Raw genomic sequence first — 16,994 nt, forward strand, 5'->3', positions numbered from 1 at the left:
TGCTTTGACATCACATGTAGGTACTGGCAACTTGATCATGCGCTCTTTTTAACGGTCACTGCGCATGAGCTGCCTAGGTTGTTTCTACACGCACGATATCAAGCTCAAGCTCTACTTATCCAAATAACATGAGTAAAGCTAGCTCTAGCTCAGTGACCTCAACCATCCTCTGCAAACTGTTTTATATAGAAAATGTATTAGGACGCGTATGGATTATGCTGATAGCTTCAAACTGGCTAAAGGCAATTCGTACTTCATGGAGGGAGCGTGCGTGTCATGGAAAGTTTCAATTTTCATGCACATTATACTATGCCATAAAATGTTTTAGCGCTAAATGGGGGGTGACCAATTTAGCTAAGGGACAGCAGGTCTACCACTTAGGCCTTTCTGCATGGGCATTGCTAGCTTGTGTGCCCCTGAAAACCTGGGTCATCTCTTAAGGCATGTATGAGATAGTACTTTTATTTTGTGTAGACATTTGGACACAAACTGAACTTTAAACATGTGTTTTCCGTCCTAACGATAAGTCGTGTCAGCAATATTAATGCATATTTGCTTTCTTACAAGCATATTGATGTTGAAAACGTTCTTAAAGAACATGTTCTTAAAGTTACTGTTAAACGTTATGATTTTTTTAGTTATGGGGATTTACGTGCCAAAACCACGATACGATTATGAGGCACGCCGTAGTGGGGGACTCCGAAAATTTTGACCACCTGGGGTTCTTTAACGTGTACCTAAATCTAAGTACACAGATGTTTTCGCTGTTCGCTCCCCATCGTAATCCGGCTGCCGTGCAGACATTATGCTTTTATATTTGCCGTGCTTAATCTTGTACTTGCATGGCTTGATTGCTTGCCGTTATTTCCTAGCTAAACGAAGTTGAACACTTGCGCCCAATATTGTACGCCCGGTAGGCATTTTATGCATGGCTGTAATGTTTTATTTTTGTGGTTGAGTTAAGGCTTTTTCTTTGAAAAGTTTACAGGCAGCAAGAATAATATCCCTACAACACTTGCATGATGCCGCAGTTCCGCTGTGATGACTTTGTATGAAAGACAAAAAAGAGAAATCCTTCCACGCATCAAAGTATTCTCAGTTGTAGAAATGACATTCTAAAAAAAAATGAGAACGGCAAAGTTCAAGGAAATCAACCAAGCGCACTAGAAGACGCGCGCTCACTTATAACAAGTGACTTGTATATCTACGCAACTGTATTCCGCGACAATCGAACAGCTTTATGAAGGATAGATGACGCAGAGCAACAGCGTATAACGCTGTTGCTGCGACATGCCCCTTGTTTATTAGCTTAAATACATACGTGCGCGTGCGTGTTGCTGGAAGCTTTAGCTAGCGTAACTACAAAAAAATGCACTATCTTGCCGGACATAACCGAACGCAGATAGCGATATATGTTGCTGCAACCGGTTCCAGTATATACAATAATTTACAGCATTTACTAGGGATGGACTCATCGCCACTTCTATGCAGAAGTCATAGATATATAGAATTCACCCAGCAACCGAAATTAGGACAAGCCGGATTCATTCGGAATAAGAATCAATATCTCAGAGGCGCAGTAGCGCTCATTTAGGACTCAGTAAAGAAAGTTCAGTTTCATCAGAATTTCGAATCAGTATTCTTGTTAGTGAAGTATGAGATAATTACACATTATTACTACACATTATAATTACACGAAGGAAGTTTACACCACCGGGAGAAGCCAGTCTCTTCGTGGTGCAAGGCGATCCAGAGTGTGAAACTGATTTGTCTCATTGTACGAGGTCTTCTTAACAGTCATATAAGGCAGTCACTTCTGTGAACAATTCTACGAGGTGAGGTCACTCAAAATATCTTCAAGTCCTACTGTAAATGTCTATATATTGGGTGGGGTTAGAACAGCTGGTCGCCCCCTCCCCCTACCCCCGGAAAACGGAAACTTTCCGCCTGCCGTACATCGCCTGCATTATTCGTGACACTGAGAGCTAATAGCTACACATGACAATGTGCTCGCGCCATCGACTACTGTTTCCGCCTCAACTCAAACGCGCTTCTTGACATTTCGATCCCAACATTGCGTCGGATCTGCATGCCTCTGACAGTTCGCAGGTTTTCGCAAGTGCCGCCACAGGTGAAGACGCTTGCGAAGCGACTTTAACAAAACTGTCTGAATGGCACCGAATCACGGTAGCGCGCGCAACCTTCTCTGGCATCCGCGAACACCTCAGTGCATTTAACACGGCCCAACCTTTTTCCCTGCGACAGAAGAGGACAGCTTTCGCAGTGAAACAATTGGGCGCTTAACGGTGCAGTTGCTATAGAAAACTTCAACCTCCGCGCTTGCCTAGTTTTGCGGTGCTAAATATTGATTAGAGCATTTTCTAGTGAAAGGCGCGTTGTCAGCTGCATTGCCTTGGGTAATTTATTTCAAATAACTGTATGATGGCACGAACAGAGTTGTTCCGTTTGTTCAACGTGCGCAGAAGCTGTTTTGTTCAAGCTTGTTTTCTCTCATTATCTTTAAATGTGTGTCACTTGTTGGTCAAGTTGTCACTACTGCGCAGTGTACGGATGTCACGGCAATCTTCCCCAGAATAAAGCCTCCGTTATCCCCAGCATCTTTCACAGAGTACCAGAAAATCAACCACAAAAAATAAATTCGTATATAAATTCGCATTCCACCTGTATTCCACTTCAACGTTGAAAACGTTTCAAGTGCAGTGCAACGCTTCATTCCAAGTTTCTAGGAAATTTCCAGCGCCAAGCTATTACGCAGCAGTCAGCAAACGTTGAACTTACATTGACCTTGTATATTATCAAACCACTCACCAATGCCACCCGTTCAGGAGCTTTGGACAGAGCATCCTTGATAACTGTGTAGGCTGAACACAAAGGAATATCCACGCTCGGGAAGGGTGAGTACACAACGCCGTTTTCTATGCGCGCCTTCATGCTTCGCCTAAACTGCACTGACTCTGCTACACTTCGCAGACTACAGCTCGGCAGAGGCGTTGCGGACGGGGAAGCCAGGCGCACTGGCGAGGAGGAATATAAACAGCCGTTATTAGGGTTCACGGCGGCCTACGGGCAGAATGAAACTACGAGCTCACATTTCTCGTCTCGCCTGTGCCGACCGCAGTGACAACACGCAGCACAAAAGTGAACGCCTTATCGAGCTTTTGGCATTGATTGCGTCCCCTACGTCTGTTTTATCATGGTCGTTTGAAATGGCACTTGGTTTGACCGACAAAAGGGTTAATTTGCCTGCGCGCTGTTGATGGAAAAGCACGTTATTTGAAGATGTCAAAAGAATTTCATTACCTGTTTCTCTTCGATGTTTGTATGTTTTTTAATATAGGCGTAAAGCGCAAAAAACTGGAACTTATGCACTCTCAGGGCGCACAGCTTTACCTCTTGCCATGTTAGTTAAAACAAAAATATACTGTGAGATTGCGTAGAAATCTAAAAAAGTCATCACCGTCGTTAAGACAAGCGCACTATCTACAACCATACAAGGTATACGCTAAGAAATGAAAGTATGCAGCTGAGGAGCTTCCCTGGCCTACAACGAAAGAGTATCATCGGTTGCAACAAAAGGTACAACGAATTTACCGTCCGTTTGATGCGTTACTCGGGTATTGATGGAAAATATTTGTATGTTAGAGCTGGTGGGTGGTACATCTGCGGTGACAAGAATTGTGAATTGACCGCCCCGGCCACGTGCTATAACAGATCCATCACCAATAAGTCGCAGACCGTGTGCAATGTTCGCCATCGCCTGTGGCTTCAGAAGAGAGTGGGCCATACTATTTATGTGTGTTCTTCGCAAGACCTGCTCCGAATATCTAACCGTATTGATATACCAGGACTCATAACTTTTGGCCACAGTTATAAGTCACAATATTATTCGCAGTTATGTTCAATCCGAATCTGTCTTCACCTTGGTTGTCTGAACATAACAGAAAAAAATCACACCTATCGAATAACTCGGTGAAAGAATTCTGCAAATCTGTGTTGCAATTGAGAATGTCAAACCAAGCCTGAACCGAAGACCACACCCGAACAAGAATTTTAGCCGGAAATAAACCTGAACCAAAACCAAGATACGCTTAGAACGTTCGTGACCCCAAACCGAACATGAACCTAAAAAAGAAATAATGATGGTTACCGCTTCAGCACGAAAGGATTGAAGCACCGTCACCGTAACGAAACTAGAGTGTACCAAACCGAACCACCCCACCGACGCCTCACAAGCTGCACGCTGATATTTAGGGTGCTATGCAGCGTCTCACTCACCGCATCTGCAAGCTGTCATAAAGTCTCAGCGTTTTTAAACGTTAAAAATGATTTACTTATTCTATTATCGAATAATAACAGGAACATTCGAATAGTTGATTAGGTTCCATGTTTTTATTTAACGATGCAGGCATGGATACTCCGTGAGCAGGGGAAAACCTTGCGCGTCGCTGCGACGGAAATCGCGCTGCCGCAAACGCATGTGAAAGCTGTCAGCGAAAATCGCTCTGCGACGTGCGCGGCAGAACAATCTTTTTCGCCCCAATCGCGCCATGTGAAACTACCTTTTGGCGGACGCCGAAGGGACGCGTTGCCGGCGCTCGTGTCTCTTGAAGGCATCCTGCGACGCGGCCAAAGTGCGCGCGCGCGGGCTTCATATTCAAAGCGATCTTCGATGGTTGCGGAGTGCACCTAGTACCGGCAGGTTCGTATGCGCTGTGCTTTCTATGTTTCGTTCGCGTTGTAGCGACAGATGCACGGAGGTCAATGGGCTAGCCGCTGCTGCCGCGATTCCAAATTACAGCGTCCTCACAGGCAGTTTCCATTGTCATCGAGTGACATGTGTTCATGTTTACCTCTGCGCGCGTGACACCATGCTGGATAATTTAGATAAAACACGTTGGCGGGCTAGTTGGTTTGAATCCATGATAGAATGTGTGAAGGCGATAGAACAAGGACTTAGAAAGAAGCAGACACGCAAAGAAAGCGCTGTCTCCGTGCGTCTGTTTCTTTGTACGTCCTCGTTGAGTCACGCTTACATAATCTATCATTCTTAATTTAGTTAGTAAGAGAATGTTTACAAGTTTATACGACTGGTAAAACTACTATGCTTACTTCGCACGGCTATCTACTCATTCGCTATCGCAATGGGCACTTCGCCTTTCAGGCGGAACTGCGAATTTTTATATAACATGAACTAACTGAGCAAAATGGTACTTGCAGATTTCTTCCTTTAAAAAGTTAATCCTGGGGTTTCGCGTGCCAAAAATATACTGTGACACGCCATAATGGCCGAGTACGGGCTGATTTTGAGCACCTGGGTCAGTGCGCAACACGCGAGTGCTGCTGGGTTTCGCCCCTCTGGAAATGCGGCTGCCACGTCCTGGATTTCATGCCGCCACTTCGGGCTTCTCCGCGCAACGTGCTTTCTTTTGCACATACAAGAAGTTCACAGTTGTAATTTGTGTATTGAAATGTCGATCCGGTGCTATGTAATAACTGTTCGCTCACCACCACTTGTGCCGCAATTGCCTAAACTTTAAGAAAATCGGATTTTACGTGCCAGAACCACGATATTATTATGAGGCCCGCCATAGTAAGGGACTAAGGATTAATTTGGACCACTTGGGGTTTTTTAGCGTGCACCTAAATCTAAGTACACGTTATTTATTTATTTATTTATTTATTTATTTATTTATTTATTTATTGCACTTCGCCCCCATCAAAATGCAGATGTCGCGGCCGGCATTTGATCCTGAGACCTCATGCGTAGCAGCGCAACACGAAAGGCACTAAACAACCACGGAGGTTGGCGCAATTGAGTTAAATAAATGCCCTCGCTATGATACTATTAATCGTGAAAGCTTAGTCTAGCCATCTAGAGGTCTGGGTGTAGTTGCTTAAAAAGTGTAAAGCACTTTCCGCCTAATCATGCAGTGCAGGTAATCTAGGTAACAGGGAGCTTATACGGTGTCTTTCCTTTGTTTTTTTTTTGTTATTTTTATATATAAGGAGCCTCGATAAATGGGCCATGACAGGCGCTTAGTGGCAATGAGTGTTGTGGTGTGGTTGTGGTGTTAAAAGGAAACTATCTATTTTCTCAGTTCCCATTTTCCTTTAAAAAAAATATGCGTGTTTGGCACTTAGGTAACGAGCTAGTTTCTTTGATTTTTCTTATCTGTTCAGTGAGGTTCTAACACATGAGGAGGTGTCTCGTTTCCTTCGTGGTTGAGAAGGTGGCTCTTACCGGTTTTCTTGTAGCTTCTGCCAAACTTCTTGTTTTCATTATAAACATGATTATCAAGACGATGAGTAACCTCTGTATTCGTTGGAGTGTTTTTCTTTATGTATGTCTAGGTGTACAGATTTTTTTTTTATTTCCCACTTGTCTTGGCGGTGCGGCATCGGAAGGTTGCATGATCAATACTTTCGATTTCATTGCAGTTGGGGAGTTTCCCACCAGGTACAATCCCCCAGGCGACCAGTCGTTGCCTCGTAGGTGAAATGCTCCATTCCTTCGGCCATTAAAACTTAGCGGGCATTTTATTTTTGTGATATAGGGGCATTTTCTTTTGCCACTTGCTGTTTTTCATCTGCTGCAAGTGTCAGATACGCAATTCATTCACCGGACGCCTTTGCGGTTTGCTTGATCTTGGTTTAATTCGGGTGTTTCTGGTGTTGAACGTTTTCTTCACCCCTGACGCTGCACGGCAAAAAAGGGAGAGCTATTCTGCCGTGGGTCCGATGTAAGAATCTGCGATGGCTGTTTTTCTAGGCGTGTTGAGTCAATATTGGGAGCGAGGCCCACTTCTAGAGATGCGGGCGCTGAAATCGCTCTGACGTACAAAGTTAGATCACGTGCTCCCACCTTGTTCCGATAAAGGGAAGCGGGCGGTTGGAACGCGTTTTTTAACCCCGGTTTCCCGCTGTTTTCCCATTGGAAGAGCGTTGTTTTGCACTAGTTTCCTCTGCGCGGACACCTAGACACCACACAAGCTGGGAAAGTGCGCTCGAAGTTATTGGGGCCCTAATACTTTGTTGCTTGGTGCGGCAGTGTGCTGCGCACGCGATGGGGCAGGGAATAAAGAAAGAAATTCAACAAGAGGGGACACTCGGTGACAAATGGCAACGGGAAAGGTCATTGCCAGTTGTATTGATACCGTCCGTTAACTGCCGCGACCACCGGAAAAAAGGAATGTGAAATTAAGTTAACACACGTTGTTCTAATTTTTTTATTCGTTCCCGCTAAAGCTATATAGTTTTTTGTGCAACTAAAGTTATGCTTTGCGGCTTATTTTTCTTCCGTTAACAATCGACACGCCAGTGACACGCCACACGCGCCCGGTGCATGCGTCAAGCCACAGACACGCCGCCGAAGCGAGCGGATGGATGGATGGATAAAACTTTATTCGATCTATTTAAATCTGGGTGGGCCCCTAGACGTCCGGGAGCCCCCCAGCCGACATGTCAATGAGATCACGGTCTACCAGCCAGCGCTGGTCATGCGAGCAAGTGGTCCGAAGAGCGGCCTTCCACGAGGAAGAGCAAGGGTTGGGAATATGCTTTACCGCCATAGGCTTGGGGCAGCTCCACAAATAGTGCAAAAGATCAACCCGGGGCGCTCAGCAGATGCTGCATTGTGGATTATGGAGGCCAACGTAAAATAAATGCTTTGGTCTGGATATGGCGCCACATCGAACCCTGATGGGTGGTAAGGGAATGGTGAGGGGGAGGTAAATCACCGGAAAATCAGCACGTTTAAGGAAAATCAGACATGCGCACAATGACCATAATGCATCATCTGCATTATGTGGTAAATCTTATGTGGTAAATCTTTAGAGCGTCTGTATATATTGTCAAGTAGCAGTCCTTTTCCCGATGGTGAGTTGGACGGGATCATCTCGTGTACTCGGTTCTTCTTTCTGAAGGACCCCCGTAGGGGTCCGTCTAGGAAGGGAAGGGTTTCATTAATAAGAATAACGGAACGCGATGCTACGGATGCCACGTGATATCCCTGCAAGGATAGAGACATGGACCCTGTTTCCTGCAGGGCCACTGTATCTGGCGCGTCCGGGATGTGTTGAATGTATGAGACCCATTGGGCGAAAGGCGACGGGGCTGTGGCGAACGGGAAAATGGGCGACGTGTTTGCGGTGAACGAGACTGGTGTCTGCGCGGCGATGGTGAGTGACTGTACCATGTGTAGCAGAGTTGTCGGCGCTGTTAGACTCGGCGGTGGGCGAAACATCACAGGCATTTCCAACAAAACGGTCCAGGTTGGTAGGCGTGCGAAGCGTTCAGTGCCACGAGTTGCGACAGTATCGGGCTACATGACCAATGCGGCGACAGGTGAAACATATTGGCTGGTCGTCCGCAGTTCACTCAGTCGGGTTGCGATAACGCGGAGAGAAGCGTCGAGGTGGAGCGAAAATAGAAGAAGGGCGTTTGTTAACTCTGGGATGGGCGACAGCACACGCTGAATGTAAACCAATGTTTTCAAGTTCCTGGCGAACGATGGCTTGTACGACAAGATCTTATAAAACACAATGCACCCGCCACCATGACACACCATCATGACACCCGCCACCATGACTGATATTTGTCACAAATTTCTTAAATACTTCTTAAAGGGGTTTAATTTTCGTTTTCATCGCTGAACGGGGAGCGCCTCGCGTACACCGCGGCCACATATATGAAGGAGCAGCGTTCTTTTTCCTCTAGCAATATGGCCGCCGCCGGCTTCACGCACTCCCGTATGCGGCGGCTGCGACTGGCACTCCAGAAGTTTAAGTATATAACCTCTTTGCATAGAAATAACAGCATGGTTGCTAATAGACTGTTGGCTTGAATATGTTTGGCATGAGGCCCAAGACGGCACCCTGTCTTCTAATGCGCTCTTATGTTGGCGTTCACGTCTTTGAGCCACCGGGCACAGCGAGCCAGCGTAGACGCCACTGCGCATGTTTTACCGCGCATGCACACTGGCGTCCACGCTAAATTACTGGGGAGGTATTCTGTAAGAGTCCAACTAGTGGACTGTTTATTTCGGCCGTTGCTGATTGGCTAGGGCTGTTCGTATACTCCTCGCTCGTACAGCTCCATCCAATCAGCAGCGGCCGAAATGGACAGTCCACAGGGTGGACTCTTACAGAATACCTCCCCTGGGCACGCTGGCCTGCTGTCTCGCTGAGCTATAACTCTCGTTTGTCTTGAAGGGACCCGGACCATAACATACTGCAAAGGTGCTTGCGTTGAGCGCATGTAAGGCGAGAAACGATGTTCTAAACCGTCTGTTCTCTAACCTGTGCAGTAAACCGACGTTTATAGTATTCCCGCAAACGCAAGGGTCACGAGTTTTGCGACCGTAACCGCAAGAGTCACAGTATGGTCGTAAGTTGACGCAACAGCGCAGCTGTATTTCACAGAGCCTGTCACTAATAGATACGCGGCGAGGTATGGCCGATTAATAACTAATTGCCAAGATTGGTATTTCGCAAACGTTATTTACCAAGAACGGGGGGTGCTTATACTACCGCAAAGAACGCATGCTGGACGGTGCCTCCAATCATTTGCTCGCTGTATCACAGATCTACACTGAAATTAAACTAGTTTCTGAAATTGCCGCTTGCATTTTCTCGACCCTTAACTGCGACTTCGCCTGCCACCTGGGCTCTAAATATTTTCTCTTTCTGTACCTAGGTGCTTTCCCAAGGTACGGCGACGTGCTTCCACCAACGTTCGTTTCTCCTTTCTTTTTAATGAATTCATTCACTCACTCATTCAATCCTTAATTGCTGCAAAAGATAGCGTCTCTTCATCTCCATAATCATCCTCTCTCTCACCTGGAATCTGTCATTGCAAAACAGTGCTGCTATGTTGCGTATGACTGGGCGTCGCATATACAGTTTTCTGGGAATGTCCAGCAGCGGGCATACAGTTTTCGGTTGGTGACGAGACATTATAAAGCACCTTCTCTGCCACTTCCACACTCAACACTCTGCTCAGTGAGCAGCTATTACCCAGTTCGAAGGCAGACCACTATCGGAGACGAATATCCTGGGAAAATGGTCTAAGCATTATTCAATACAAGAGACCACCAAAACCAACTGTGGTTCTTGAAAGTGTCTGCACAGTGTGTACTGCAGGGTGCACTTTCGCGACCTCTTCATTCTTTTTTCCTTATCTCTGTGTTTATATTTTAATACGTAGCATTAGGATTGTTGAAGTGGATAAAAAGTTAAGCGTGTGCAGTATGGCAAGCGGGTACCGAGGGAAAGGTATATATATATATATATATATATATATATATATATATATATATATATATATATATATATATATATATATATATATATAGAGAGAGAGAGAGAGAGAGAGAGAGAGAGAGAGAGAGAGAGAGAGGTGCAACGTAATGCTTACCGCCTTTCTCTCGCATTTAGCACTAAATTACCATTAATTTTTTTTCCTTCTCTATATGTACAGTACGGCAAGTCCATGGTTAAACTCCTTGCTTTGCGCATTTCCATTATCTGCCCTATTATTTAGTATGTTGCACTTTTCTTTTGTCGGTGGCCTGCCTCATCTCTCAAAGGACGAAGTACAAAATGAAAGAAACCTAGCTGCGCCAGTCGAGGGCAGCCTTTTTCGGATTCCTAATGCGTCGATTTAAAAGATACATTGCCTATCCGAGCGTATATGAGAGCGATACAGGCGAGGTCAGTTACGGTAGCTCGTCCGTTTGGACTAACGACGCCGCTCACGCAGAACTTTCGTCTTTTGCGTGGTTGTGAACCGGAGTGAAAGGCAGGACGGTAACACGCCTTCCTGTAGAGAAAAAATCGGAATGGCCCTTTGTTCGAAGGTTCGACATACGTCAAGGACCCCTAATACGAAGCACCTTCAAGTCGGTATCAGCTTTCAAAAGAGAAACTCAGATGAAACGTTTTCTAGTGCATGGACCTTTCATTTTCCTAAGGATATTTTTATTGGAATTTCCTTCCACGCCATCAGGCGAAAGCAGACTAATAAGTATTTAAATTGTCTGTATTCTTGAGGCTTTCTGTGACTGTCCAGGTTGCTGTCATTTACAATTTCTTACATTGAAAAGTCAGTTGTGAATAATAAATTATTTGTATAAATGAGTAAACACACACGCAACAAAAATCCTAGTCCATTTCTCAGTATTCATTCAATGAAGATGTAGCATGTCTATACTGTCAAGTTGTAGTGATGTACAGAACAAAGCAGTTCGAAAAGAGTGAGTCACGAATGTAACTCATTATAAAGGCGAGCTAGCGCTGCAAAAGAAAATAACAATCAAAGCACAACGATGGCTGCGCGCAAAATAGTGCTTCCTCTGAATCTGATCTATGAATGAAAGCATCGGTCCATCAGATTGGAATGGTTGCACATTGCAGCGCGATCGCGGGCGCTGAAATGTGATCGACAATGTATACGCCAGTATTCGCTTCACGTGTGCAATCTGATTAGATAACTCTCTTTCGCTATTTAAACCGTGACTATACTCTGGATAATTGAAATACATGCAGGCGCGTCTTGAGCTAAGCGATAACTTTGGAACAGTAGTGACACGCTAAAGGAAGTTCACCCGTAAAAAGAAATAATGTACTGTTGCTTCAATTAGCTGAAATTTAATGCACGTAGTTAAAGGGGCCGCCAAGACTGCGCAGTGGCGCAGACATACCAAAAGTTTCAGTGCCAAACACCTTCACATTACTGGTAGTTATTACAACAGTATTTCACGTGTCAATGTAGCCCTGTAGTCCAGGGGCCAGTTCCATCACGGGCACTGTGTCGGAGCTCATATTTCACGTGACATTACAGATGTCAGCAATAATCGTCCCAAAATCACGATATTTACTTTTTTAGGTCTTAACATAGCCAGCCAAAATATATTCCGCGAACGCCCATCCTAATACATTAGTACTTTTCATTCTGACGTACATGTCCGCGCTGCTCCGCCTGTTGCAATGTACTGAAGAATATATTCGATGCTTTCCTCCAGGCAGCTGCTTTAACGCGAGAGGGTTAAGGGCCCTGTGTCTAAGAAAATCTCCTGTTGGCGTCGGCGGCGTTGTCAGTGAGCGAAAATTTTAGTACATATTTCGGCATGTGTATATGCCATGCCTTGCTAGATCGACAGCGCATACGTTTTATGTTAAATCTTCTAAAACTGAGAAAATGGGCTCTCTTCTGTGACTCAAAACCGGCATTACAGTGCACGCAGTCAGTTCTCCGACGCGGTTGTCATGAACAGCTGACAACGAAATCGTGAAACTTCACCATCACGTCCAACAAAAAGCTCACGAGGTGCTCTTTCAATGGGTACACGGCCATTGTGGAGTCAGTGGCAATGAATCCGCCTATAACGCTACTCGCGCAGCACATCAAGAAGAACACAGCGTTCCGATTCCGCCTTCGATGACAGACGCTGCGAGGAAGCTTCGACCCCTGGCACGCAGTCTCACACTGACCGAGTGGAACTCGCCAAACTTAACACTTACATGACTGCATCGATTAAGCCCCTCACTACAACTCCGACCTCCATTCGGACTTCCTCCGCTTGAAGCTACGCTTCTCTGTCGCCTTTGGTTAGAAGTTGGCTTCACAAAGGCATACTCTACATTAATTGGAGTGACCGACAGTGCAGCATGCGAGATCTGGGGCACCGAAGAAAATATCGATCACCTGCAGTGCCACTGCCCCAGGAACACAAGAACTTGCTAACGCTCTCCAAAAACTGGACAATCGGCCGCTTTCCGTGCAGCTGCTGCTGGAGCACCTCGTCGGCCCATAAAGCGGTGAAGAGACTTTTGTGCCTTTTGAGGACGACGGGCTTGTGTGAACGTCTGCTGGGACTATTAGTCCGATTACTTTTAGATCACACGCATCAGCGAACTAACCACTAATTTCGTTCTTTCCTTCCCTCCTCTCTCTCCCTGTCATCTTTGCTTTCCCCTTTCCGATTTCACCGGTGTAGGGTAGCCAACCGGACATTATTAGGTTAACCTCCCTGCCTTCTGATTCTCTTTTCCTTCCTTTATTCTAAAACTGAAATAATAAAAGTGCGAAACAACATTAGAAACCTGCAAATGATGTAATTTTCTTGGCGCGGCTGTGCACTACCTCCGGGTTCGGCCCACGCAAGAGGCCGCGTTTCTACCAGAACGTTCGCCTTTGTGCGTAGAGTTCGCCAGCAGCTGTTTCAGGTATACATTACAGTTACATAAGCTGCAGTTGCTGGGAAGCATCAGAAGCAATCAGGGATCTTTGAAAGCTATCGTGTTCCACTCTTAAAGCAAAGCTTAACCGTTCCCCGGCTCTTTATTCCTAATGACACCACGAAATCAAGCCCGATGCCAGCAACGATCACAAATGTAATCGGGAGCGCACACAATGTTCTCGCACACCTTCTGTTATGTATCGTGGCGCTCAGGTGCTTCTTGTAAATGTAGACGAATCCATTGTAAAGGCAGAAGTGCACGGCTGAGGAAGTGCGTTTAAGCTAATGAACATTATTTGCACAAAAAAACCTGACCATGGTTTCCTGCTCGCTTTATACGAAGCCTACTGCACTATCAATATGCGGGCTGTTTTTAACTGCAACAAATAAAAGCACTAACCAATATAGCGCTTGGGGAGGTCATTTTATCATCGGAATGTTCGTATTGGTAGCCTCTAGATAAGAATAAGTTGAGAAGTTGTGTGCGTAATTAACGAAGCTACGTTAATGATATTTTAAATTATTGATCTTAAATGGCTGAAGAAAAAAAGTAGTTTGGAGCACGTCCTCCAGATTATCTAGCCTAGCGAAGACATTCTGATTAAACATGCTTCTGGAAGAGCTATGCGAACAAATATTTTACAATTAAACGGTCTCGGAAAGCGTAACTGACGAAGAAATAAAAAGTCTGTAAAGTCAACCTGACCGCACGTAGCCTTTTGTGATGTCACTAATGTGGCTCCGTAGGCGTGTTCCTGGCGGCCAGTCCGCTTTTAATTTTTATTAAGAGGAAGCTTTAGCTCAGGTCCAACTCCGACGCAACCTATTCAAATACTTGTAAAACGCAAAAACGTCTTCCTGAGATAACCCCGGGACCTACCTTAATGAAATTTGTTGCATTTGAGAGACAAAGTTAAATTCTAGTGACTGTTGGAAGCGGAATTTCTAGTTAGGGCCTCAATTTTATTTTAAACATTTCAGATTTTGAAAGTTTGAAAAAGGAAATAGAAGTTCTAATTTTATACATTATTAGCTCTGCATCAAGAACATATATCGCGGTTCGACCCGCCGTGGTTGCTCAGTGGCTATGGTGTTAGGATGCTGAGCACGAGGTCGCGGGATCGAATCCCGGCCACGGCGGCCGCATTTCGGTGGGGGCGAAATGCGAAAACACCCGCGTACTTAGATTTAGGTGCACGTTAAAGAACGCCAGGTGGTCAAAATTTCCGGAGTCCTCCACTACGGCGTTCCGCATAATCAGGAAGTGGTTTTGGCACGTAATACCCCACAATTTAATTTTTAATATATCGCGGTTCTGTAAACGGCCTCGACTACATCAAAGAAAGCGGACAAATTTGATATGTCATTTGATATCTTACGTGAATTTCTTACGTTGTGTACAATGGTCCTGCAAAAGCTGTATTTACATATTATACATTTTTTTTGAGATTCATGTGTTACATATCAATTTTGTCCGCATTAGTAGTACTATTAGATGCTATTCACATATTTGTTACACAATGTTTCTTTGCTGAGTTAGAACATTGTAAACTTGATAGTTTAGTTTTCTAGAAACTTATGCTTTTTGCCACTTTTTAATAAAAAATTCAAAACCAATGGTCAGTAGACTTCAAATCTTTCTTTTAAATGCAACAAACCTCACGAAATGTGTTGCAGTGGTTGCCCAGAAAAACGATTTCTCCTTCTAGATTTGTAGATAGGAGCACGCGAGCAAAAGATATATCTTAGCGCTGTTTATGCAAAAGTAAGCAGTTCACAGTTTTAATATCGATATACCAGCGAATGTGTGCCGCCAAAAGCTTGCTTGGTCATAAAAGTAGTGCATGACGCCATGATGGTGCAGGTTTAGCGCGTCGCCAGCTTGCCGCGGCTTGCCGGCTTGCCGACGGCTTGCCGCCATGGGAAAGAAGGTAACGAAGGTGAACAGCTAGGCAGCGGCTCACGGAGCCGTGCCGATGGTGACGCTGCCATCGTGACGAAATCTGGGGCGGCGATACTGACGGCTCAGGCGTTTTTTTGTTGTTGCTATTTTTGCCTTGATTTCGCTTTCAGATGCAGATAGTGCTATAGATGCAATCATTCTTTCTTGTCTGGTATATTTAAATAAGAGCTTAAATAAACTCTGTATACCATTTATCCGGGAGAGTAGGCCCGTAAGCGGGGAAGCGCTCACACACACCCACACGCATACACATACACACACACAAACGCGCGCGCGCGCGCGCGTCTGTGTGGGTGGCACATATTCGCCCGCATTCACATGTACACGAGCCCGCGCGCACGCAAGCACGAAAGTGTGCGCATGCATGCACACAAAACTGCATGGACACACAAACACGCGTATGCTCCAACACGGATACGCGCACTGGTGCTCGCGCATATTCAAATACTAAGACACAAACATGCGCGCTCATGCAAATACGAGTGCATGCGCACGCATGCTCAAGGTGTGCACACACAAATATACTCTCTTTTCTTCCCTGTTGCTTCGCAGAAACATGCGCGTGCAAACCGACTGAATGACACTCGCTCTACAAATTACTGTTCGAAACTCCAGCTGTAATGACTCGGTTTACGCTTTAAATTTCGCGCTTCTTCGAGTCAATGTGCCCTCTGCCGAGAGGGTGCAATACTATTTGCTACTGTCGTGTGAGATGACCGCCCATCCCCCGAACAAAACACTGCTTTAACGCGCCACCAATGTTCCGACTAAGTGCCATAAATGCATATGTTGTTACAAACGACAACCTATTAGCGCAGACTGTTGAAGCTTGTTGATACTCGGCTGTTATACAGAAATAAAATTGTCTAAAATTTTGCCCACTTAGTTACGCATGTGCATTGCTGATGATGATTTGGGATTTTTATGGCGAAGCAGCCGTGCAGACTATAATGCGCCAAACATGTGCATTGCCATGAAGTTCCACAAAATGGTGAAGGTGCAATGTCCAGAATTCCTGAGTATGTCCATGCTACAAGGCACCATAGCACTTTTTTGACGTAACACAAAGACATGCGCATGCTTGTTATCGTGTTTCATTTCATTTCATTTTTATTCCTTAAAGACCCCGTAACGGGGTATTACATAAGGGGTGGGTTACACAGAAATAAGGAGAAACCATGTGTTAATCTATGGTGAAAGGTGATTGGTGACGCTTTCCATGAAGGTGGATGGACAAGGGATGGCAGCGGTGCCACCCGGAAGGCCATTCCAGTCAGCCGCTGTGCGAGGAAAAAATGACGTAGAAAAAGTAACGGTGCGTGCACGTGGGCGCGCGACTTGAAGAGGATGACCAGTGCGGTTAGATATGCGTGTTGGTGGAACAATGCATGGCGGGATGTCCATCGAGCTGTGAAAGAGTTTATAGAATAAACAAAGACTGACGATACGGCGGCGACATGAGAGAAGGGGTAAATTAGATTCTAATTTTAGTGATGGCACACTCACATCATAAGAATACGAACGATGAATGAATCTAGTGGCACGGCTTTGAAGTGACTCAAGGGCGTCTTGAATATAAGCTTGTCGCGGGTTCCAAATTGGTGAAGCATATTCCAATTTTGTTCGCACGAGAGTTTTATAAGCGAGCAATTTTACGTTCTTAGGTGCGTTATGTAGATGACGTCGCAAAAATCCAAGTGTTTTATTTGCAGATGATATGACGTTAGTGACGTGCAAAGCCCAAGAAAGGTCATGGCAGAAAGGGACTCCCAG

The 16,994-nt window shown here is 45.3% G+C and overlaps 1 protein-coding gene across 1 annotated transcript in view; it reads right to left on the reverse strand.

Annotated features, from left to right (window-relative positions):
- LOC142570574 (uncharacterized) overlaps window positions 1–3,069 on the reverse strand; it is a 51,254-nt gene extending 48,185 nt beyond the window's left edge. The window contains exon 1 of the mRNA XM_075678946.1: window positions 2,830–3,069. Coding sequence (XP_075535061.1) covers window positions 2,830–2,952 — 123 coding nt within the window. The 5' untranslated portion in view covers window positions 2,953–3,069. The remainder of the gene's footprint in view (window positions 1–2,829) is intronic.
- Window positions 3,070–16,994: the final 13,925 nt, after the last annotated feature.

Source organism: Dermacentor variabilis, chromosome 2 (assembly GCF_050947875.1).
Source record: "Dermacentor variabilis isolate Ectoservices chromosome 2, ASM5094787v1, whole genome shotgun sequence".
Taxonomy (NCBI): Eukaryota; Metazoa; Arthropoda; class Arachnida; order Ixodida; family Ixodidae; genus Dermacentor; species Dermacentor variabilis.